Genomic DNA, 22202 nt, shown 5'->3' with positions numbered 1-22202 from the left:
GCCACAAATATGTCATCTGTAAAACTTTTTATTTCAGTTCATATACCCAAAAATTTGGAGGAATAATAAATCATAAATCACATGTGATTTCTCTGCAAAACTATAGAAAAATAATTAAACTCACAATGGATAATCTTGCACAAAAGGGCAATGAAATTTTGGAGCCCAGACATCCATTGACAAGGAGAGACAGAATGGTAAGCTTGGCTCCTCAGACAGAAGTTCACCTGAGCCTCTAACTCAGTTTTCAGGTAAGAATTAAACTTAGAGCCTGAACCTCCCAGATAAGAAGCTTGACATATTCCAGATGTCAAACCAATGACATCCTAGGCTGCAGCAAAAGCAGTGTGGCCAGTAGCTCGAGGGAGGGGATTCATCTGGAGCGCTGCATCCAGCTCTGGAGCATAAGAAAAGACAGACCTGTTGAAATGAGTCAAAAGAAGGGCTACAAAGATGATCAGAGAGCTGGAGCACCTCTCTTGTCAGGAAAGACTGAGAGAGTTTTTCAGCCTGAAAAAGAGAAGGCTCTGGAGAGACCTTAGAGAAACCTTTCAGTCCCTAAAATGGGCCTACAAGAAAGCTGAAGGGGAACTTTTACTAGGGCAGAAAGAGATAGGAGAACGGGGAATGGCTTCAAACTGAAAGAGGGCAGGTTTAGGTTAGATATTGGGAAGAAATTCTTTACCATGAAGGTGGTGAAACACTGGGAATGGTTGCTGAGAGAATCTGTGGGTGTGCCATACCTGTAAGTGTCCAGACCAGGTTGGATGGGGCTTTGAGCAACCTGGCCTAGTGGAAGGTGTCCCACAACAGGAGGGTTGGAACTAGACAAGCTTTAATATAACCACACACTTAAGGTGTCACTCTGTAATTAAGGAATATGGGCTAATACTGCTGAAAAATGAGGCTAGTTACTTCATTATTTCTACCTTCACTGCTCTTAGCTCTCACTCATTTTTTTCCCCATTTAGACAATCTAATCTCCGCAGAAAGTTTTCTTCCACATTCCACAGTATCTTGCATAACCAGTTGTAAAATTACTGTAACATAGTAAAAAGTGATAACTGTATATAACACAGACCTCATCTGCCATGCACTGTTAAGAGTTTAACTCTCTCTCCACATGATTTTCAGCCTTGTTTTCTCTGAAGAAACCTCTGTGAGATTTCTCAAGTGGTGCGACATGTCATAATAAAAAAACCCAGACTGTAAAATTTATTCTAAGAACCAGGGAAAGAAGCCCATGGCCAGAGAGCATCCAGCATTTTCTTCCACAGTAGCAGTGTACATATTTATTGTGGGTAAGTTAACAGGCTATTGAAAGAAAGGGTGGAGAGCGAGTACCTGGGAAGGGCTGGAAAGTAAAACCCTGGGAAGTAACCTGTAGACTGATGGAAGGAAAGAATGACTGAAGCTATCAGAGACAGGTGAGAAAACTTCAGCAAGACAAGCTGAGGACAGCAACAAAACCTCTACAGAGCTTGGGGAAAGGGTGTGCCGGATCCTCTGCTTAAGTTAATACCAACTTCGTTGACGTTAATTGCAGGCTGTCATTACATTACGTTACCTTCCACGCCACAATGGGCTCTTCTCTGACCAATCCAATTCTTTCATTTTGCCAGTTGACATGGCAAGCAATGGCTTCACAGATCTGAGGCACAGTGCCTGGGCACGAACCCAAACTGGGCACAAAACCCGGGTCCCAGTTGTCTCTGGTTTATCACACTTGTGAGGAGGTACAACTTCTTGTCTCTACAGGAGCTGCAATTTGAACACAGAAGGCAAATGATTTTGGTTTTCGCTAAGAGCCTTACTACTACCCCTACCTAAATTCTGAATGTTTACCTTTGCCACCCTCCTATGCTCTACATTCAGGTTGTAATTATGGTATTTATAGTACATATTATATTGAAATTTCATCTGGCATTTGCAATTTTAGATTAAGTGAGTATAATCAATGTCCTAAGTTTTGCCCCTACTTCTGTGTAAGAAACCAAGAAAAAAAGGTAAAATTGGAGATATTATATCCGTCCTCAGAATTATTTGATTGACTGTTACAAGAGGAACTTTTAGTGATCAATCCATTGGCACAGATTTTTGAAACAAGATCAAAACGAGAGAAGAATATTTGTCAGCCATATCATTTGCTGTTGCAGTTAATTTCTAATGAGTTCCAATAACTTTCTGATAACTGGTGTCTGTCATCTCTACAGATATATCCAGAATTTTTTGCCATGGGAATTAATACTGAGGTGTCAAGGCAAGCTTCTGATTTTTACACATGTTAAAACTGAGAAAAACAGACAAAAATGCACTAAATAAATAAATAATGCCTTCGACGTTTCCCTGAAAACTTCCTCTTGGAAATGAAAATGCTTTGTTTTAATGCCAGCCAATACCAGAAACTGTGGTCCCTTGGCATATTCCTGATACAAATTAACAGTAAAAACAGTTGCTAAGCTTCTGGTTTTAAAGCACTCCAAAACTTGTTTATGGAATTTCTTTCCCTCATATAACTGTAGGTGAGAACTTGCTCCTATGTAAGCTCTTTTCACTGTATTATCTGGGAAACTGAGAAGTCCTTGAACAACTGTTTTTTAATCTACGTGAACCACTTGAAGCAATTCTTGTGACCAATGAACATGTTTGCTTAAACCCTTGTAACTTTTGTGATACTTTCATCTACAGACGTGATTCCCCTACCAATCAGTAAAAAACAAAAAAGACCTGATAGCTTTCAAAATTTCATAAGCCATGCAACAGAGTGACCTGAATTTGGGCTGGACTCAATGATGTTGAAGGCAACCAACCTAGTCACTCTGTAAATTCTGTGAATTTCTTCTGCACCTGTCAGTGTTATTAACAATTTCATCCACTCCTTGGGGAGGAGAGGAAGAGAGAGGCTGTGAGGTTGAATAAGCTGAATACTGGAACATGTCTGACCATCCCTAGAGATCAAAAATCTCCATCTGAGCAGTAGCAATTAAAGCAACTCCAGAACATGGAAAGGTTTGAGCAAAATTCCTGGAGAATATCTTTTGAAGAACACCTTTGAGTACAACTGGGACAGCCTTCTGAACAACCACTGTGCACTGCTAAATGCTTAGTGGAACAACATATTGAAGTCTGACACGTATTGCTTTGGTCACAAAGAGTTATTAGAGTGAAAATTAAAAACTATCTTAGAAAAAAGAGGAAGTATTTGGTATTAGCACTCTGCCTAGCAACAATCCCCATAAAAGAGACCAGGGCAAAAGAGAAAGCAGCCTTTACCCCAGTGACACTCCTGATCATCCTAGTTATGGACATCTCCATCACCTTTACCAGATGAGTATGAAGAGCATTGACTGCACCCTACATTATCGGCATTCCCTTGCTCTTATACACCCAGGGGAAATCAAGAAACTCTGAATGTTTCAAAGCAGCACAAGAAGATCCTGACTTTCTGTTCTGCCCCTCGTGCAGAGGTGGGTGTGACTGAGAAGGGGGGCAGGCTCTGCTCCTCCTCACCATCATAAACAGTCCACAGCTAAAGGCATATGCACGTTGGTTGCTGAAAGCCAAGTTTGTTGGGTGGCTTGTCTAATTGTTATGTGAGACTAGAGTATATTTGTTTAATACAGCTAACTGGTCACGTAAACAAGAAATCATTTGCCTTCTCTATGTACAGATGAATTTATATTCATTAGGAGTACTGGCACAGAATAAAACAATGTTCTCTGGGCAGGAAATGCAGTATTTTCTTTTCTCCTGGTTTGCTGAAGCATAAAGATACAGATTTAGAGTGTGTAAACAGCTTACTACTGCTTAGGAAAATGTAACTTTATTAAACATCCTGGACATTTTGACAGAGTACACATTTCATACTATAGCAGGCCAAAAAGTTGACTTAAGTACCCCAACATTGACATAGCAAGCTTCTACTGATTTCCATCCAGAAATCAAATCCAGATAACACTTCATAAGGAAACTATTTTTAATTTATTTTATAGCACTAAATATGTGAGGGTCTGATCTCTTTAGAGCTAAACAGAAGTGGAAATAGGGGCTCAACTGGAAAAAAATTGAAATAAAATTACATCGTTCAATTCAGAAACACCTGAATGGAATATTGTATTATACTCCCCTATTCTTTTACGGAAATATTTTAAAATGTATAATTGCAGGGTAGGATTTTGGTTAGAACCCAAGGGAGGTAGGTTATGGCTGTGATCCCATTTTACAATTAGAACATCTTCCCAAATTTGTGTCCTTCCCCTGCTTCAGCAGAAATGATAAACACAAGCAGACACTGCTGTACTGAATCTTACAGACATGTAGAAGGTAAAACTGTCCCATTTAACCCAAAGAAATTAATTTCTGCCTCTCCACACAACCTACTTTTTGTGGTTTTTTTCTCCTTATTCCTTAGGCTCCCCTATCCCAAATTATATCTCCCAGATCCCTCTGGCTAAATCCCCCACTGAGCAGCAGCCTTCATTCCATTCTTTATGATGGAGATTTTTTTAATCCATCAGTTACCTGCTCTCTGGAAAACTGTGAGGAGGCTAAAGCTGATGGTGTATTGAGGGAAAATGATGTATATACCAAGTGCTGGACTGGAAATTGTTTTTGCCAAACCTAGCAGTTTCAAAGAATTGTTTCAGTAACTTCGAATAGTTTTGTCCATCTTTTACTATTAAAGTAAGATCTATTGACCTAGGAAATAGACAGAAATCTGCCCAGAGAAACTCATCCTACCTCCAATGTCAAGCTAAAAAAGATAAAGTGACAAGAAGTAGAAATACTTTCTGCACTTGTCATAGTATGCATTTGTTCCTGCTTTTGAAAGGATTGCCCAGTAAAACTGCAAAAAAGTCAATGCTCAGGAAAAAAAGGTCTGTTAAACCTTTACTGGCAAGCCTTATACCCTTGATTCATTGCCTGTTTCACTAATTTGTAGTTCTCATAACTCTGTGGATGAGAATGGAATTAAACAAGAATGATTCTGAAACAATGTAATCATGATCACAGACTATAATCAATCTTTTTAGTCCTAGAAAGCTGCTACGAGACTGGCTGTCTGGCTGGCTCCTGATGTTTTCTATGAGAAGGCAAAACCAGAGAACTGAAAAGAAGATTTTAAGGGTTAAGGCCATCTCTAACAAATACAGGATAGGTGTGGGTGAATCTCCCTCAGCTGGGTGCCTAATACCTGTCAGCGCCACACAGAGGGGTTTCCATGGGATATACTCAGAGTGGCCATGTGAAACTGCAGCACCCTTCAAGCTTATTATTTTGTTCTTTTTACAAGATTAGCTGTCTCAATAAGCATGGAGGGACTTCTTGATGCTGGGTCCCCACATATTAAATATTCCGAAACAAACTTCAGAAATCAGTGAGGTTTTTTGTCAAGGAGTTGCCTGGCATCAGTTGTAGTACTGAAAAACTTCAAACAATTACTTGCCATCCATCTGCATAACTGTAAAGCAACACCAAATTAAATTTGTTCCAGGACCTGTTATTTGTGGAGGAGGAATTGCATTTTATTTGCAATAATTTCTTTACTAGATAGAATCTTAAAATGTACATACGTAAATGTATTTACTCCTCCCAAAATGCAAATAATGGCCAGTTTCTAAGGAAGGAAGAGCATCCTCTGTTTACCTGTTCAATAGCTAAAATCCCCCAAACCTCACCTTTCTACACTCTCTGAATCAATCTGGGACTGAAGCCAAAGTCACCTACTATATAAGAGCGACAAAGCACAGATGAACTGCAGTCCTGATCAAGTTTAGACCCAACATCCTTGTGCCAAACTCCACTCAAGATGGGGTTTGGCAGGGGGATATTGCTACCACAATGGGCTTTCCTGTTAGCAGTTTGCTGTATCCATCAAATAGGTAAGAAATCTTCTTTTTTATTGGGAAAAGAAAAAAATACTCTGTTTAGACTAGTAATACATTTTAAACAACTATACTTATTGATTTGTATAAGAGGTGGCTGATTTCTTTATATATTTTCATTTGAAATATCTGTCTATTAACTGGACCAATTTAATATTGACTAAACTTCTATATACTACTATAACTACATATGGAAAGTAGCCTTGAAGATCAAATCCAAAAAAACTCTTATTGATGTCTTAAAATGTCAGCTTTTCAGTGTCCCATATGACTTTAAAAAGCATTTTATTCCTGTTGCATTTTGTATTAGAATTCATTATTATTGTTATGGTTCTTATGAAATCTAAGCCACTACATTTTCTACTTGCTAGATTAGACCACTGGTCAATCTTTTTCAATATTTTGTCATCTATCAGGGGCTAACATCAGATTTCTCAACATTTCTCGCAACTTCTTTTGCAAAAGAAACCAGAAGGGAATATTCATATGGCAAGGAATTTCAGTAACTAATAGTGCAGTTACTAATTTATAATACCCTATACAAAATATTTATATAAATTACAGATACTGAGTAGGAGCAGAACAGGGAGATTTATGTGAGACCACAATCCATTATTTTGGATGGGGTTTTTTAACCTTTCAATGTTACATGAATCAGGGTTGGTCTTGGCATTTTTTATTAATATGAGTAACCCTGTTAAGTTTATGAACCAATCAAATTGGAGCTACTTGCAGGAGTACAGGCTTGATAAGTCAGTCCTGTTCATGTACAGTAATTTCTGGCCTGTCAACTGACATTTTAAAATCTGCAGATTGCCTAGGTAAATTTATCTTGCATGTCATTTTCAAAACATTAAAAAGTGCAAATATAATTTAAGGCTGCTTTATAGTTTGTGAAATAAACACTGAATCAGTGGCCAGTTGGTCTCTATTGTGCTTGAAAACACAGCGGTCTCGTAGAGTATAAACTTCTGTTTGGAGTTATGCAATGTCGGTCAGAAATGTTTGCAGCCATTCATGGAACAAGAAAGTTATTTCTCCTGTGCAGTGCTGATCTGATAAACTGCTTTGACAAATGAGTGGTGATTAGGCAGTGCCCAGCAAACACCACTTTATTTGAAACACACCCAGTGGGAAATATTTTCCGATATCCGGACTAAAGAATAATGGTCCCATCCCATGCCGTCTCTGCAAATATCGTGTGACTGCCTTTATATTTCGTGTCAAATATTAACTTTTATAAACTGGTGACAACAATAATTAGCAGCTGGATATAGACTTTGCAGGATGCATCCAAATATTCTTAATAATTAGGTTAGTTTCCTAATTATCAAATAGTAAATTTCTTACAACCGAGAGACACTTATTTTCATAACAGTAAACAAAGTGGCATTGTGTAATTGTAATTGCTAAACAAACCACTGCAGGTAGAATTTCCTTGGGAATGATGTATTTGCTAAGTAAACAAAAGCTCCTGATGTTTCCTTGAGAAAAATTAACAGAACAAAATACATATATAGATCTATTTTGCTCTGTTACGAAGGTTCCCACACTAGAATAAACAAACCTTCTGTGATTCTATGCCTGCTGAGATTCCTATGGATGTGTAATGTGAAAGCAAACTTCAGCCTATTATGTAGACTTAAAGAGGTATTTCTCTTACCTGATCTTTATCAATTTTTTCACCAATTATATTTTCATCTAATATAATCAGTATAAATTATAATGATGTGAATACATTTACCTAATTTTATTATCTATGATAATCAAAGATGAGCAGGAAATGGAAAATGCTTAAACTCTGTCCCACGTTACTTCTTTGCACATCAGTAGCAGTCAAGCACAAAGTTAAATGAGAAAAGAATTAAAAGCTTAAAGCTGAAAGAAACTGCATACACTGCAGCAACTTTTAGCTAGCAACCTACAGTGCTCATTCACATAATCCAGGTAAGGATTCAGATATTAGTCATTTCATCACTTAAATCCTGTGAGGATTTAGACTTGGCAGGTTAAAGGTACCTATTAGTCAATCTGTTACAAGCACAGTTATCACATCCTGACTGCATTCAGTCCTTCACAAAATAAAGTTGTAGCCCTTCAATTTTTACAGGAAATTCCTGGTATATTTACTTATAAAATCCAAGACCTTAGAACGTCAAACCAGGAGGTCAGGGTCAGTCTTTTTCTAGGAATCAAAGCATTCCAAAGAATACTTGTCGTCTCTCAAAAGTCTTTGCTTCAGGTGTTCAAGCAAGAACCCTTGGTCAAGTAGCTTTATAGCATGATGCTTAAGGTTTTCTGCAGAGAAGATGTGATTTTGAACAATCTTTGAGTAGATGGGTAGAACAGGAAACCTGGTTCATCAGGTTACTGCTGGGTTACTGCTCAGGCTATGGCCCTTGCACTGTCCCTCAGAGGTACCTCCTTGAACCCAGCTGTAAAGCAAATCTACATCCGTGATGGAGGCTTCCCATCTGCTCCCTGAAAAAAGGCCCTATGCTCAGACACTAGAGAAACTGTCATAAATATCCGCAGCCGTTATTGGATGAAGCTTGAAGCCCCTTGATTCTTTTAACCACTTCCATGCCTTTTCTTATAACCCACCTTCTACACAATAATTTTAATAAATTATTTGCCTGCGTTTTGTGAATTCCTCCTGAATTGTTTCACATATTACTGAGATCTAGTGCAGCAGTGAAATAAGGGGTGTTATCCTGTCATTAGAATCTCTTGCAGTGAATTTTGAGAGAAACACAGAAAGCAGATATATGTTATTTGGATTACAATATGTTGTAAAGCATATTACAAAATATATATGTTATTTGGATTAGAAACTTTGAGTATTTGCAATAGAACGTCTCTTTCTATAACTGCATTTTAGCTTTCTTGAGGAGCCTGTTTCATTTTCTCTGATAAGATAAAGGAGACTCTCCCTTTTGTTTTATGGAGTTTTATCTGGGTCCTTTGATCCTAGCTAAATGCTTTGCTTTAAAAGTTCAGGATATTATTCTTAATATGCTTTTCACATTTTTTTTCACAGGAGGTCAGATTGGAATCCAAATAGGAAGTCAGTTCTCTGGGGGTCTTCTACAGAAACAGAATGGTACATTTATTTATGCTGTATATTTGCATTTATTTGCTACATCCATACTGAATAATAAAAATGCCTTAAATAAAAACCCTCCTTGGCATATTGCCAGTGGTTCCAGATGAAAAGTAATGCGTATTAACAACTCTCTCTCTCTCTAAGAAGAGCAATATATTTACTAGACACCAGTTACTAAGTACACAGACATTATACAGTATGGTTATATTTGTATAATCATAGTTAACTAAGAAAATAGCTGTGTTTGCAGAGGCTGTGTGCATATCTGCATGAACATGTACACATAACACCAAAGTGATGTTTGGTTCCTTTTAAAAAAAGGAAGTGAGACCACTTTGGCCTGCTGTGAAATCAGCGGCCAATGTTGGGTAACCAAGAGGGCAACCCATCCTCGCTGACTTTTACCATGTAATGATTTGTGTCTGTCCTGCACAACCAATGTGTGGTCATTTTGAAGAGTTTTCAGTGCCTTAACAGAAAAATATAATACAGAGAAAAGGTGATAATTAAAGTTTTTCTTCCCTCCTTAGAAAGAGGAGGTGTAATGAGAAGGAAACAATGCTTTTGTAGCAGTAAGAAGCTAATTTAGTACAGCTTAGCCTTTTGTATTGTTCCATGTCTCTGAAGAATTCCAATATTCTAATGAAGCATAGTTTCATAAAAGGGTCAAAGTTACCAAGTAAAAAATGCAGATCATCACAGCTGAAGGCAATTTCTTATGACTTAAGTATCCTGAGCTCAAATTTTACTATCTACTTTTATCCTGTGTAAAATAGAACAGGCTTCGCATTGTTTCCTTGAGTCTGGCATATTAACTCTCTAGTCCTTCCTGGGTCTATCCTACATGCAAATTTAGGTATTGTTATGCTAGTTTTTGATTTCTTTCTTATTTCTTTTCTAGCTTCTTTCGGAATTTCAGCTAGCTTCAACATCTTCCCATCACTGCTGACAAATGTAGCAATAACACGTAAGTAAAGGAAACTAAGTGTATTCAGTAAGTGTTCAGTTTTAGGGGGTATAGACAGAAGACTTTGATATAAATGGGGAAAGGCACTGATAAAGGAAACCATGGGTAATTCAGAGGAGAAACATGGTGATTAGAAATAAACTGTTTTCTTAGCTGAAGTGAAGGTGACTAATTAAGCTCTAGCTGAGCATAACTGTAACCATTTGTAGGGTATATGAGTAATAGATATGAATGATGAATAAATACACAGCTCTGTAGTGGTTAGATAGAAAACAACAAATGGAGCTAGGCAGGCAAAAAACATTCCGTGAGAAAATGAAGCTTTGGACAAGTTGATTTTCCCCATGTGGAGGCCTGGGATTTTAAGTCATTTTTAACAGCCAGTCTTAATTCACAGCTGCTAATCCTGCTCACAATGGCCGTGTGTGCAGCACGTGGGGCAAGTTCCACTTCAAGACCTTCGACGGGGACATATTCACCTTCCCCGGGCTCTGTAATTACGTTTTTGCCTCCCACTGCAACGCTCCCTATGAGGATTTCAACATCCAGATTAGGCGTGAAGTGGTGGCAAACACTCCGACAATCAACCGCATCACCATGAAACTGGAAGGTGTCGTTGCCGAGCTAACAAAAGATGCTGTCATGGTCGATGGCAACAGGTAAATTCACTCGCAACACTTCTTAGGTATCCACAGGCTTTTTTTTCCCAATCTTGCCAAGTACTTTGGTGTGCCTGGGGGGGGGGGAGGGGGGGGGGGGGGGGAAGTTATGTGTTCTTTAATAGATCTGACAATTTTACCAAAATAAATAATGAATAAAATGCTATTAATTCCTGTCATGGAAAATAAATCCTCCCCTTAAGGATTGCCTCAAAAATAAAATTTGGATGAAATGTTCTGAGAAGCTGGATCCAAATTTAAATCCATATTTGATAACGCTGGACCATCTCATTTTGTAATTGATTTTCTTTCTCAAAAATATTCCTACAGATGACAGATACCACAAGACTTTCCCTTCTTATCAAACATTTGGATCAGAAGCTAACTAGCATTCTTTCTGCCTTTTCCCAGAGTTCAACTGCCATATAGTCAATCTGGTATTACGATGGAGAAGAGCAGCATTTATGTGAAAGTTGGCAGCAAAATCGGTGTTGTGTTATTGTGGAATGAAAAGGACAGTATTCTGGTAAGAACTGCTCCTGGACCTGTTTACCCCTTCAGAGAACAGAGCTAATCTTTGATTAGGCCTGGCTCTACCTGTTTAGGGGGTTGCTACTGCCTTCTTATCTCCCACTGTTGAGCAATTCTTTCTTAGTAAAGATAGGCTTGTATCCAGGTAGCCCTAAGGAAAATTACATGGATTTATACCTAGTGGATGGTAGGCATCTGCTTAAAACAAGATAAAAAAATCACTTTCATTGTATGATTAGCTATTGGTATTATTATAGGGCCTAATTACCCCTTCAAAGATACATTTTTAGCTGAATTTCACTTTCCTATGCCTTCATTTTTTTCCTGTGGATTTGCTATTCTTCCTGAAGAATCAGTAAAAAGTGGCTAAGAATAGTATAGATAGTACAGTGAAATTTGAAGTCTGTGTCAATAGTATCAATAGCTTGGACTCTGCAATCAAATCTAAGTTGAGTCTTTATTCTATCCTTCATGTTTTAAATAAAATTCCACAGATCTGACAAGAAATACTAAGAGGCAGCAGGTACAACTGTTTTCTCTGGGTTTGAATATACTTTAGAATATTTATACTAACTTCTATCAACTTATTATTCATCATTTTAGCTGGAATTGAATGAGAAATATGCCAATCAGACTTGTGGGCTTTGTGGTGACTTCAATGGCTTTCCCATATACAATGAGTTCATTTCAAACAGTAAGTGTTTTAAATTAAAAAAAAAAGGTTTATGTGATCTCCAACAAGCTGACATCATCAGCATTCCTCTTTCCCATCCTGTCAAATGGTTTACCCATAAGACATGATTCAATCTCTATTTAAAAATATGTAGTAGAGACATCAGATTATGTAAGTTAATGCTCTGAGTGTAAATATAGTACTGGTGCTAACAACTGATTGCATATCTCTTGCTTGCCACGGTTGTAAACCATGCTGGTAAAAGTAATCAGGTAACTCCATAAAAATGAGCAGATTTGCATTTATAAGATAATTAAATATAGAAATATATTCAGTAAAACAAAAGGCAATTATATTTTCTAGACAGTACATTTCTAGTTTCATTTTTGTCTCACAATCAGTATATTGACATTTCCCTGTTGATTTGCATAATCTTTGTAAGATCTTATCTTTTTAACTATTCCCAGCTTGAACATTTTCTTAAACCTTGTCTTACAACAATCTCCATTGTCCAAATTCCTCTTTAGATCTTTTTTTTCCTCTGCCCTGAATAGGCTCAATATAATCTGAAGAGAGTTTGTTATTTTTCTGGGAAAAACCTTAGTGTGTATCTAGATGTAATAGGCTGATAATTGTTTTCCAATGTTTCCTTTTTCCAGGGTGCTGTACAAAGTAAATTGAGGTAGTGATGTAGTGCTTCCTTTGGAAGGGGTGATGATCACATTTAAAGGCTTAAGGGATCTAACTGTCTTGGCCAGCCTTGACCCCAGTCCTTGAGAGAAAAAAATAAATATAACAGGCAGTTGCTTTGAACAAAAACCTCTGATCTGCATTGTTAAACTTCTTTTCTACAGATATTAAGATGACAGCCTTGCAGTTTGGGAATCTGCAGAAAATGGATGGGCCAACAGAACACTGTGAAGATGCCACTTCTATCCCAACATATAACTGCTCTGATGATCTTGTAAGGATCTTTTGACTATCCTTTTATTTTTCTTTCAAATTTATCTGTTCCCTTCTACAACTTTATATGGGTCAATAGGAAAAGTCCTCAGCAACAACAACTTAAAGAGAGCTATAAGACTAAGTTACATAATAATTACAAAAAATAACAATACCACCCCCCCCAACTTCTTTCTATTTACTGAGACTTGTCTATTTTTTTCCTCCAAAGGATGACATATGCGAGAAAACACTGACCAGCTCTGCATTTGCCGACTGTAATGACCTAGTTGATGTTAAAGACTACATTAAGGCTTGCCAAGATGACTTGTGCAGCTCTGAAGAATCTAAAAACAGCTCATGCATCTGTGACACCATTGCCGAGTACTCCCGGCAGTGTGCTCATGCTGGTGGGCAGCCCCTGGACTGGAGAACTTCAAAACTGTGCCGTGAGTATCCCTGGAGACAGCCTTACTTCATGCTCAGTAACTCACCAACAACAGGCTCTCAAATAACGCTGAGGATGCAGGAGGGGTTAAAGCCTGTTCAAGATTGAATCCTTTAGAAAATTCTGATGTATAAGTTCCAGCATGAAGATTTCAGCCAAAGAGCTAAGGATTTTAATGCAAACTGAATTAAATACTAGCAAAACACTAACATGAATACTCTAATGAGAGTCAAAGTGTAATTTAATGAACCGGTACAGTGAAGGAAGCAAATAAAGGAGAAACAAGAAAGAAGAATGAGGCATACATACTTGCTTGCTTGTATTCCTGATTCTTTTCTTTATGATGGCTCTAGCATTCGTTGTACTCAGTTAACTGATTGGATCTTCACAGGTGAATGTCTGACTAATCACCTATTTATCTCCTCTTGCTTGATAGTGACGAATTTGTATTGATTAAACATATACTTGATTATGGGGTAACTATTGATACTGTCACCAGCTCCAAAATTTAAGTCCATGAGGTGCTATTTGTCCTCCTGATGGTATCTCAAAATGCAAATATACTAAACTTTAGGAATTTAGGTCTTACATTTCACTAGCAGTACAGGTGTTCACAGGAAAGGGAGCCCTCAGTAAAAACAGACCTTGCTGGCTTTCTGAGGTTATTACCTTGCTGCCCACAGAAAACCAGTCATTGAGCCAGTTCAGCACCAGAGTCATGGAATGCACATCTCAACTGTAAAATAGGGATTTAGGTGGTTAAACTTGCAAATTTTGAGAGCTATAGTCAATTGCAGTTTGGTGTGTTTTTCTTTTTTTTTAAATTTAGCTTTAAAACTTAAATGGATATAAATGTATCGAGAACTAGAAATACTTTTCACTGAAAAAAAATAATACTCTCTTCCTTTAAATTTCAGCCAAGACGTGTCCTTACAACATGCAGTACCAGGAGTGCAACTCCCCCTGTACTGACACATGCACGAATCCTGAACGATCTCTGTTTTGTGAAGAACACTGTATCGATGGCTGTTTCTGCCCCCCAGGCAAGTCCTTAAGTACTCACATCTCTGATCTCAACGAACAAGAGCTTACCTGTCGGTTCCATGGGATTTAAACCTCATATAGTTGTATTTTTCACAGCTGCCAGTGGCAAGCATTTGTCATGTGTCAGCTGAGCAAAGATGTCTGAATTAATTGCCAATACATGTGCAATATGCAGAAAGCAGGATAAAAGAACAGCAAAGGGATCAAGACCAATCTTTCAACCAGCCGCCTATGTTGGTTGAAAGTCCCTCTTTCAGAGCAAGTGGAATTTAGGAATACAAAGGTTGAATCCTTCCCTCAGCAAACTGACAGTCCTGCTGTCCTCAGCATTGGTGTGTCCACTTACAACTGCAGGTCTCTTGCTAAGAAAATATTTAGGATTTGTAACAAATAAAATGGTGCGTAGGAAATGCCTCTTTAATTGATCAAGGTTTTGTCTTTTTTTCTTTTTTTTTTTTTAATCTAGGGACTGTATTTGATGACATCAACAATTCTGGCTGCATTCCCCAGCAGGAGTGCTCCTGTATTTACAATGGCAAAACCTATGCTACAGGAGCTTCTTTTTCAGAACCATGCCAGACCTGGTAACCTTTGTTTCTTTTCTAACTCATTGTTGCCAGTCATATATTTAATGGGTTTAATAGTTTATTATATGCAATTGCATAATTGGTAATTGATATGTGTATTTAACTGACTACTACATTTCCAAAGCACCCCTAAAGAACATTATTTGTTTTATTTAGCAACAGGCACAACTAGCTTTGCACTCTAACTCATGGTGATCAAAGCAAGGATTTACAATGTTTAGATTTCTCACCAGTCAATTAAAATGCTTCCCCTTTGTTTATTTTGTTCAAACATTTGGAATTCTCCAGGGGAATGAAGCTGCAGTCATTAATGTATTTGCAAATATTTGTTTTCTCTGGAGAAATCAAGGGATGACACAGTACAAGCTCAATTTCTCAATTATTAATCCTGTACCTGTGCTCTACCACATCAGCTTTGAAAATAGACATAGTCTGCTTCAGGAGCATATGTAGAGTTACCTTTTCTTATTTGTTAGTTTATAATACATTTGTATTACCAAAAGAAACCCCAAAACCACCAAGGAGATATTTTAACTTGACATTGTGCTTTAAGTTACCTGAAAAATCCACACAATTATTTATCCAAAACCTGTTTTGGAGAGTTCACCTATCTAAAGAAGAAAACAATCAGATAAGCAAGGAGAATGGTTACCGGAGAAATTGATTTTAATTCGTTGCATCACAAGTTCGCCGTGTTTTTGAAACTCTTAAACCTGTGTGTCAAACCAGAGCTTGAAGGGAAAAGCGACAGCAAAGCAGCTGCACCTAACAGCGCTGTATGTCCTCTTGTTCTGGATCCCACTGTTACTGATTTCACTTTATTCTTGCAGTACCTGTAATGGGGGCCAGTGGAGCTGCCAAGACAAGTCCTGCCCAGGAACGTGCTCTGTAGTGGGAGGTTCCCACATTTCCACCTATGATACGAAGCACTATGATCACCACGGAGACTGCACCTACGTCCTCTCTAAGGTGGGACTCAGAGGATGCTTCCAGGTCATAAAGCCTCAGAGATTTATAGGAAGAAAACATGGTCTCTATCCACACTTATGAAACTTAGCACCTCTGACATACAGACATTAAATTCCCTGCCACTTAGCCAGATGTTTGCTATGATGCCATTTCACTGATAATAATTAGATAATTATTAGGATGTCATGCAACTGTGTGTGGCGCTCACTGGAAAATTTCCAGTTCTGTGAGAGTAATTGAAGAGGACTGTCTTTTTAAGAATTTGCCTAGTGTGCAACCTTCAGTACAACTAATCCAGCTCTTTTATTGGGTTGCATAATTTTTGCCATGTTACTCTATTATGTGGTATTTGGCCAAATGGTACAACTCTAAAAACTACAGTAACTGTTCTTAAAAATAAAGATTATAAAACAGCCTTTTTTCATTTTCATTGAGTTTAAATACAGAAAAACACTTCAAGTTAATTGATGCATTTCACTTAGCTTTTAAATGTTTTTAAACATTTTTAAATAACTCAAAATAAATGGAAAATTTTGAAATTATTATAATTAAAATATTTAATTACAGACATGTGTGCGTGAAATGTTTTGATGTTTTAGGGGCTTTTTCTGTTTGTTGTTTTCTTTCCTTTTTCCCCATCTGCACTATTCAGAAAATGGAAATTAAATGTTTTATGTTACTGTTCACCTAAAACATATTTTATCAGAAATTTTTGTCTAGGATTGATACCAGCTACAGAAAAATGAGAGTTAAAATAGAATTTAATAAAACATAAGAAGTTGTCATGAATAAAACTACCAAATGTGAACATGGATCTTCATCTTGACATCCATATGGATACAATCAATAAAATTCAGACTCTACATTTCTTGTTCCTAATAATTCAAACAGGGAAAAATTGAATCTTCAGCCAAAGCAGCTCTGGGATTTGTTACAGTCTATATCTTGTCCAGAAAAAGAAATACTTTTTCAGAATTGAGAGAAAATTTTATAGGGAAAGATTTTTTGCAAATTTTATAGGGAAAACTTCCTGTAATTATTCTTCAGTGAAATAACTTGACTTTTTTTTTTTTTCAGGACTGTACAGATGAAAAATTTACCATCCTGGCAGAACTACGCAAGTGTGGCCTGACTGACACTGAGACCTGCCTGAAGTCAGTGACCCTCAACATGAATAAAGGACAAACTGTAAGAATGCAAAATAAGCACAATAAAAATATGGGGAGAAAAGAAACTAGGGCTTAATCAGACAGGCAGCTGCATTTCTTTGTCAGATTTTCAGCATATGTATGATGAGTAGATGATATTTTTAATCAAGTGAAAAAAAGTGGATTTTGTTATGAAAATCAGATCAGCCATAAATTTGGCTTTGTGGAATTTCATTAAGAAATATATTGTACTCACAAAGCAGAAAAAAAGCTATTTTCTCTGCCAATTAGATGGGAAAAGACCATAAGCTTCAAGGTTAGTAATTGTGATTACAAAAGTTAGTGATGTAATTAATCACTAAGATGTGTTCAAAGAAAATAAGATGATGTAATCCCCCAAGAAGCTGAGAAAGTCTCTTTAAAAGTAATTCTTTTCTGGCAGGGAAAATTAGTAAAGTGTACAAAGTAGAAATAAGGGGGAGGTGAAATCACAAAGATCTACCTTTTTATTGAATACTGGTTTAATTAATATCTCTGAGGTTCTCCTCATTATTACTCTTTGGACAATAGTTATTTTTCATACGTTGTTGGCATGCTAGAAGGCCAGCCTGGGCTACATCCAAAGCAGTGTGGCCAGCAGGGTGGGGAAGGGGATTCTTTCCCTCTACCTTGCTCTGGCAAGACTCCCCTGGAGTGCTGCATCCAGCTCTGGGCTCCTGAGTGTAAGAAGAACATGGACCTGTGGGAACAGGTCCGGAGGAGGCCACAGATGAACACATAGGAGCGCCTTTCCTATCAGGAAAGATTTAAGAGAGTTCAGCCTGGAGAAGGGAAAGCTCTGGAGAGACTTTTAGTCCCTAAAATGAGAGCCTTTCTGTCCCTAAAATGGGCCTACAAGAAAGCTGGAGAGGGACCTTTTCCTAGGGCACAAGGTCATACGACAAGGGGAAATGGCTTCAAACGGAAAGAGGGCAGGTTTAGGTTAGATATTGGGAAGAAATTCTTTACCATGAGGGTGGTGAAACACTGGGACTGGTTGCTGAGAGAAACTGGGGATGTGCCATCCCTGTAAGTGTTCCAACCACGTTGGATGGGGCTTTGAGCAACCTGGCCTAGTGGCAGGTGTCCCACAGCGGGGGGGTGGAGCTGGATAACCTTTAATAGTCCCTCCCAGGCCAAACCATTCTATAATTCACAGAGTTGCTTTTTGTTCCTCTTCCTTATCAGATCGTGGAGGTCAAACCTGATGGCGGTGTGTTTGTGAACTCCATCTACACCCAGCTGCCCATTTCAGCAGGTAGTTTTTTCCTCTAACAGTAAATTACGCAAGTGCTTTTGAAGTAAAGTGGGATGTTTGGTGTCATGCTGGACAAGCACAGGCAAGGGTTCAAACTGTAGCAAATAGAATTTACAGTCTTCTGATTTGATTACTCTCAGATTTACTACTTCTCACTGCACCAAAGTGAAGGCAGAAGATATCTCTTCACCTATTTTGCCTCTTTTTTTTCCTACCCCTCTGCTCACACTTGCTTAGAAAGAAATTTTATTTTTGTTTCAATAGCTAAGGATTCCATGTGATATCTCTGACCTCCAGATCTTTATTTCACTTCTGAATTTGCAAAAAAATGCAATAGAAATTTAAAAAGAGCAGCATTGTGTTTTCAGCATTTGGCCTTGCTCAGAAAGTGACAGTTTTGTTTCTCATGTGTAGCTAATGTCACCATGTTCAGACCTTCCTCATTCTTCATGATCATGGACACAAGCTTTGGCATCCAGGTGGAAGTGCAGTTCACACCCGTGATGCAAGTGTTTGTGCGTCTGGATGCTTCTTTCAAAAACCAGACTTGTGGTGAGTGAATGAAGTAAAGGACTCCTTGATCAATGTCTTTTTTCGTAGTCAGAGCAGTATAAACTTTTCACTGCTTTTCAACAGGTCTCTGTGGAAATTTCAATAACATCCAAACTGACGACTTCAAGGTCATAAGTGGAATAATTGAAGGAACAGCATCAGCATTTGCTAATACATGGAAAACTCAGGCCTCATGCCCTAATATCCAGCAGAGTTTTGAGAATCCTTGTGCACTCAGCATTGATAATGGTGAGTGCTTCTTAAAACTTCTGGTTTGTTTTTTTCTTTTTGCTCATCTCTAAGGAAAATACATCTGTTGGAAAACAAAGATTAAAAAATAAAAACTTAAATATTTTATAAAAACCTACATCTGAAATCAGAAACAAATATTCAAAATGAATGCCCTGAAGATAAGTAAGGATGTAAAAAAAGAGTGACAGAAGCATAAATGAAGCAAACTGCAAGGACACTGAAAATAGAGTAGATGTCCAAGCTGACAGCTTGGTGTCAGAGAAGTGGATTACTGAAGCATCTTTGGAAACCTTTAATTCATCTCCTCCAGCAAGTCCTCTTCTTTGGTTTTAGGAACCATGACCCACAGGCTGAGTGAAAAGAGAAAAAATAAAGACAGGAGAAGAAGAGATTTAATGGAATGTCAGAACTGTCTGCACAGGCCAGGGCAAGCATGGGTTTATGACTAATGAAGTACAAAGAGTAATGTGCATTTTTATTGTTTCTTCATTTCACAGAAAAATACGCTCAGCATTGGTGTGGACTGCTCACTGACAGCACAGGACCTTTTGCTGCTTGTCACTATGCAGTGAATCCCGCTGTTTACCACACGGTACTTTGCCTGACTGCTTTTCCCTTCGGAAGCAACAGAAATAGGGGCTGTTCCAGACGTGTCTTAGGCAATGCCTGTATCCCCATTGCTGTGCTGCAGAACTTCCTTCTTTCAACATGTGTTTCTCTTTGTGTTGTAACACTACTTTATTTCGGTTGTCAGTCTTGGCTTCAAGATCCTGACTTGTTTGCTGATGAAAAGGCAGCTATTTACTCCACTACAGTGGTTTTACAAATAAGCCAGATAGTGTATTTAAAGGCATGTCAAATGCTTGTTTGAATATCAGTCAATTGTTACCTTATCAGCCTGGCATCTCATTAATAACTGCTTGGAACAGACAGCCCATTACCTAATTACTATCACTCTGCTAACAACGTGTTGCAAACCACTCTTCTCACTAGGAGTCACCCAGGTGCTGACAGCGGTGAGATGGGATGTCTGGACTGCACGTTGTGAATAGAGCTTTGGGTGCTATTGTGCAGCATATCCACCAAAAAGGTTCAGAGGACCAAGAAGCTGCAAAATGTATAACAGAATTTAAGATCACTATTTCCCCTGCCAGGAACCTTAGACAAGGACTAGAAAGTGATAAAGCTGTGTTACTGTTATCTCTGAGTGAGCATATCTGAAGAAAGATTAAGGAATAAGACTTGAAAGATAAAGTTCACTGTTTTTTTAAAGACTGACAATATTACCAGTGCTGAGACCTTATTTTTCTCTCCATTCTTAGAACTGCATGTTTGACACATGTAACTGTGAAAATAGCGAGGACTGTCTGTGTGCAGCTCTGTCTGCCTATGTGAGAGCTTGTGCTGCAAAAGGAATCCAGCTGCAGGGATGGAGGGCTGATGTCTGCAGTAAGTACTCTCCTCATTTCCTAAGAACACACATCAATAAAAATTGCTGATCAGAGATTATTTTCTACTCATTTCTAGACAAATCACTAAGTGATGAGGAAAGGATTTTGTTGAGTGCACTCCTGGCAGTAATTCTCTGCTGTCCACTTAGAATCAATCCATTGCTGGCAAGAGTGAATATGAATATAAGGGAGATGTGGTTTGATTATGAAAGGGACTGTTTTTTATGGAAGTGCCTCCACCTGTTTCTGTGCAACTTAGAGTTTCACTACAGCTTTACAAGTATCACAAGTTGTTGCAGAGATAATGTGCTGTATTAGAATAACAGTACTAGTAACACTGACCAGAACACTTGCAGATGCATGTCTTTGAAGCTGAATGCTGGGTTCTTGTCTCATTCCTCAAGAGGCTTAGGCATCTTGGCATTGAATGGCAGCAGCAAATGGAGGTTTCCTTCTGAACTTCCATTTGAAAAAATCTTTTCTTCTTTGCATGCATTATTTACTCCACACATACAATAGCTTTTCAGATCAAACTCTGAAATTATTCAGAAATACATTTACATGAAGTATGCAACATAAACAGAGGTGTATTGTTTACATGTTATTTCTACTGCCTATTATTTTTATTTTTTCACAAGCGAATTAACCATCTGGAATTAACAATCTATTTTATTTTCCTCTCTCAAGCAAAATACACCACCTCATGTCCCAAATCCCTGAGCTACAGCTATACCATCTCTTCCTGCCAACCCACCTGCCGCTCTCTGAGTGAGCCTGATGTCACATGCAATATTAAGTTTGTCCCAGTTGATGGCTGCACCTGTGTAAATGGAACCTACATGGATGAGAGTGGCAAATGTGTGCCTGCTAATGAGTGCCCCTGCTACTACAAAGGATCTCCTATACCATTTGGAGAAGTGGTCCATGAAAATGGGCGTGTATGGTAAGTAATCTTTTTTAAAACATTCAAATAACGTGTATTTTCTCCTTAAAGTCTGGAATGTGTAAGATGGTTTCACCCTGAATTTCAAAAGAATGCTCTCTCTTCAATTTTTTCAAGTTCTTTTAACTTTATTTTCAAATTTACAAATGGTATATATTCTCCTGAGTTGCAGGATGAGGACAGAGGGCAGAATGGAGCCACTACAATGAAAAGTGATATGGTTAATGACCTGTTACACCATTTAAATACACACAACTCTATGGGGCCAGATGGGGTCCACCCAAGGGCACTGAGGGAGCTGGTGGAAGTTCACAGAGGCACTTTCAATCATTTGTCAGCAGTCTGGCTAACCTTGGAGGTCCTGACTCACTGGAGGTCAGCAAATGTGATGCCCATTTACAGTGCGGGCCAGAAGAAGGATCTGGTGAACTGCAGCCCTGTCAGCCTGACCTTGGTGCCAGGGAAGGACACAGAGCAAATTGTCTTGAGTGGCACATACAGGGCAAACAGGGGATCAGGCCCAGCCAGCATGGGTTTGGGAAAGGCAGCTGCTACTTAACCTACCTGATCTTCTTATATGCCAAGGTGACCTACTTAGTGATGAGGGAAAGGCTGTGGATATTATCTGCCTGGACTTTTGTAAAGCTTTTGACATTAGGGAAGTGATTGTCCCCCTGTATTTGGTCCTGGTGAGTTGTACCTCGAATCCTGTGTTCAGCTTTGAGTCTCTCACAATAAGAAAGGCATT

At 38.3% G+C, this 22202-nt stretch overlaps 1 protein-coding gene across 1 annotated transcript in view; it reads left to right on the top strand.

Moving 5' to 3' along the window:
* Nucleotides 1–22202, top strand: part of LOC128936422 (mucin-5AC-like) — a 60145-nt gene that overhangs the window by 14129 nt on the left and 23814 nt on the right. Inside the window, exons 2-17 of the mRNA XM_054275360.1 lie at nucleotides 9893–9958; nucleotides 10356–10617; nucleotides 11029–11143; nucleotides 11752–11842; nucleotides 12676–12785; nucleotides 12996–13212; nucleotides 14129–14254; nucleotides 14722–14839; nucleotides 15673–15811; nucleotides 16889–16999; nucleotides 18187–18256; nucleotides 18671–18808; nucleotides 18893–19057; nucleotides 19558–19652; nucleotides 20383–20509; nucleotides 21199–21454. Of these exons, the coding sequence (XP_054131335.1) occupies nucleotides 9893–9958; nucleotides 10356–10617; nucleotides 11029–11143; nucleotides 11752–11842; nucleotides 12676–12785; nucleotides 12996–13212; nucleotides 14129–14254; nucleotides 14722–14839; nucleotides 15673–15811; nucleotides 16889–16999; nucleotides 18187–18256; nucleotides 18671–18808; nucleotides 18893–19057; nucleotides 19558–19652; nucleotides 20383–20509; nucleotides 21199–21454 (2206 nt within the window). The remainder of the gene's footprint in view (nucleotides 1–9892; nucleotides 9959–10355; nucleotides 10618–11028; nucleotides 11144–11751; nucleotides 11843–12675; nucleotides 12786–12995; nucleotides 13213–14128; nucleotides 14255–14721; nucleotides 14840–15672; nucleotides 15812–16888; nucleotides 17000–18186; nucleotides 18257–18670; nucleotides 18809–18892; nucleotides 19058–19557; nucleotides 19653–20382; nucleotides 20510–21198; nucleotides 21455–22202) is intronic.

The sequence above is a fragment of the Melozone crissalis genome, unplaced genomic scaffold (assembly GCF_028551555.1).
Source record: "Melozone crissalis strain CALT ecotype California unplaced genomic scaffold, PUWL_Pcris_2 ptg000018l_1, whole genome shotgun sequence".
NCBI lineage: Eukaryota > Metazoa > Chordata > Aves > Passeriformes > Passerellidae > Melozone > Melozone crissalis.
The sequence above is the reverse complement of the archived record's forward strand: the minus strand, read 5'-3'. Positions and strand labels throughout refer to the sequence as shown.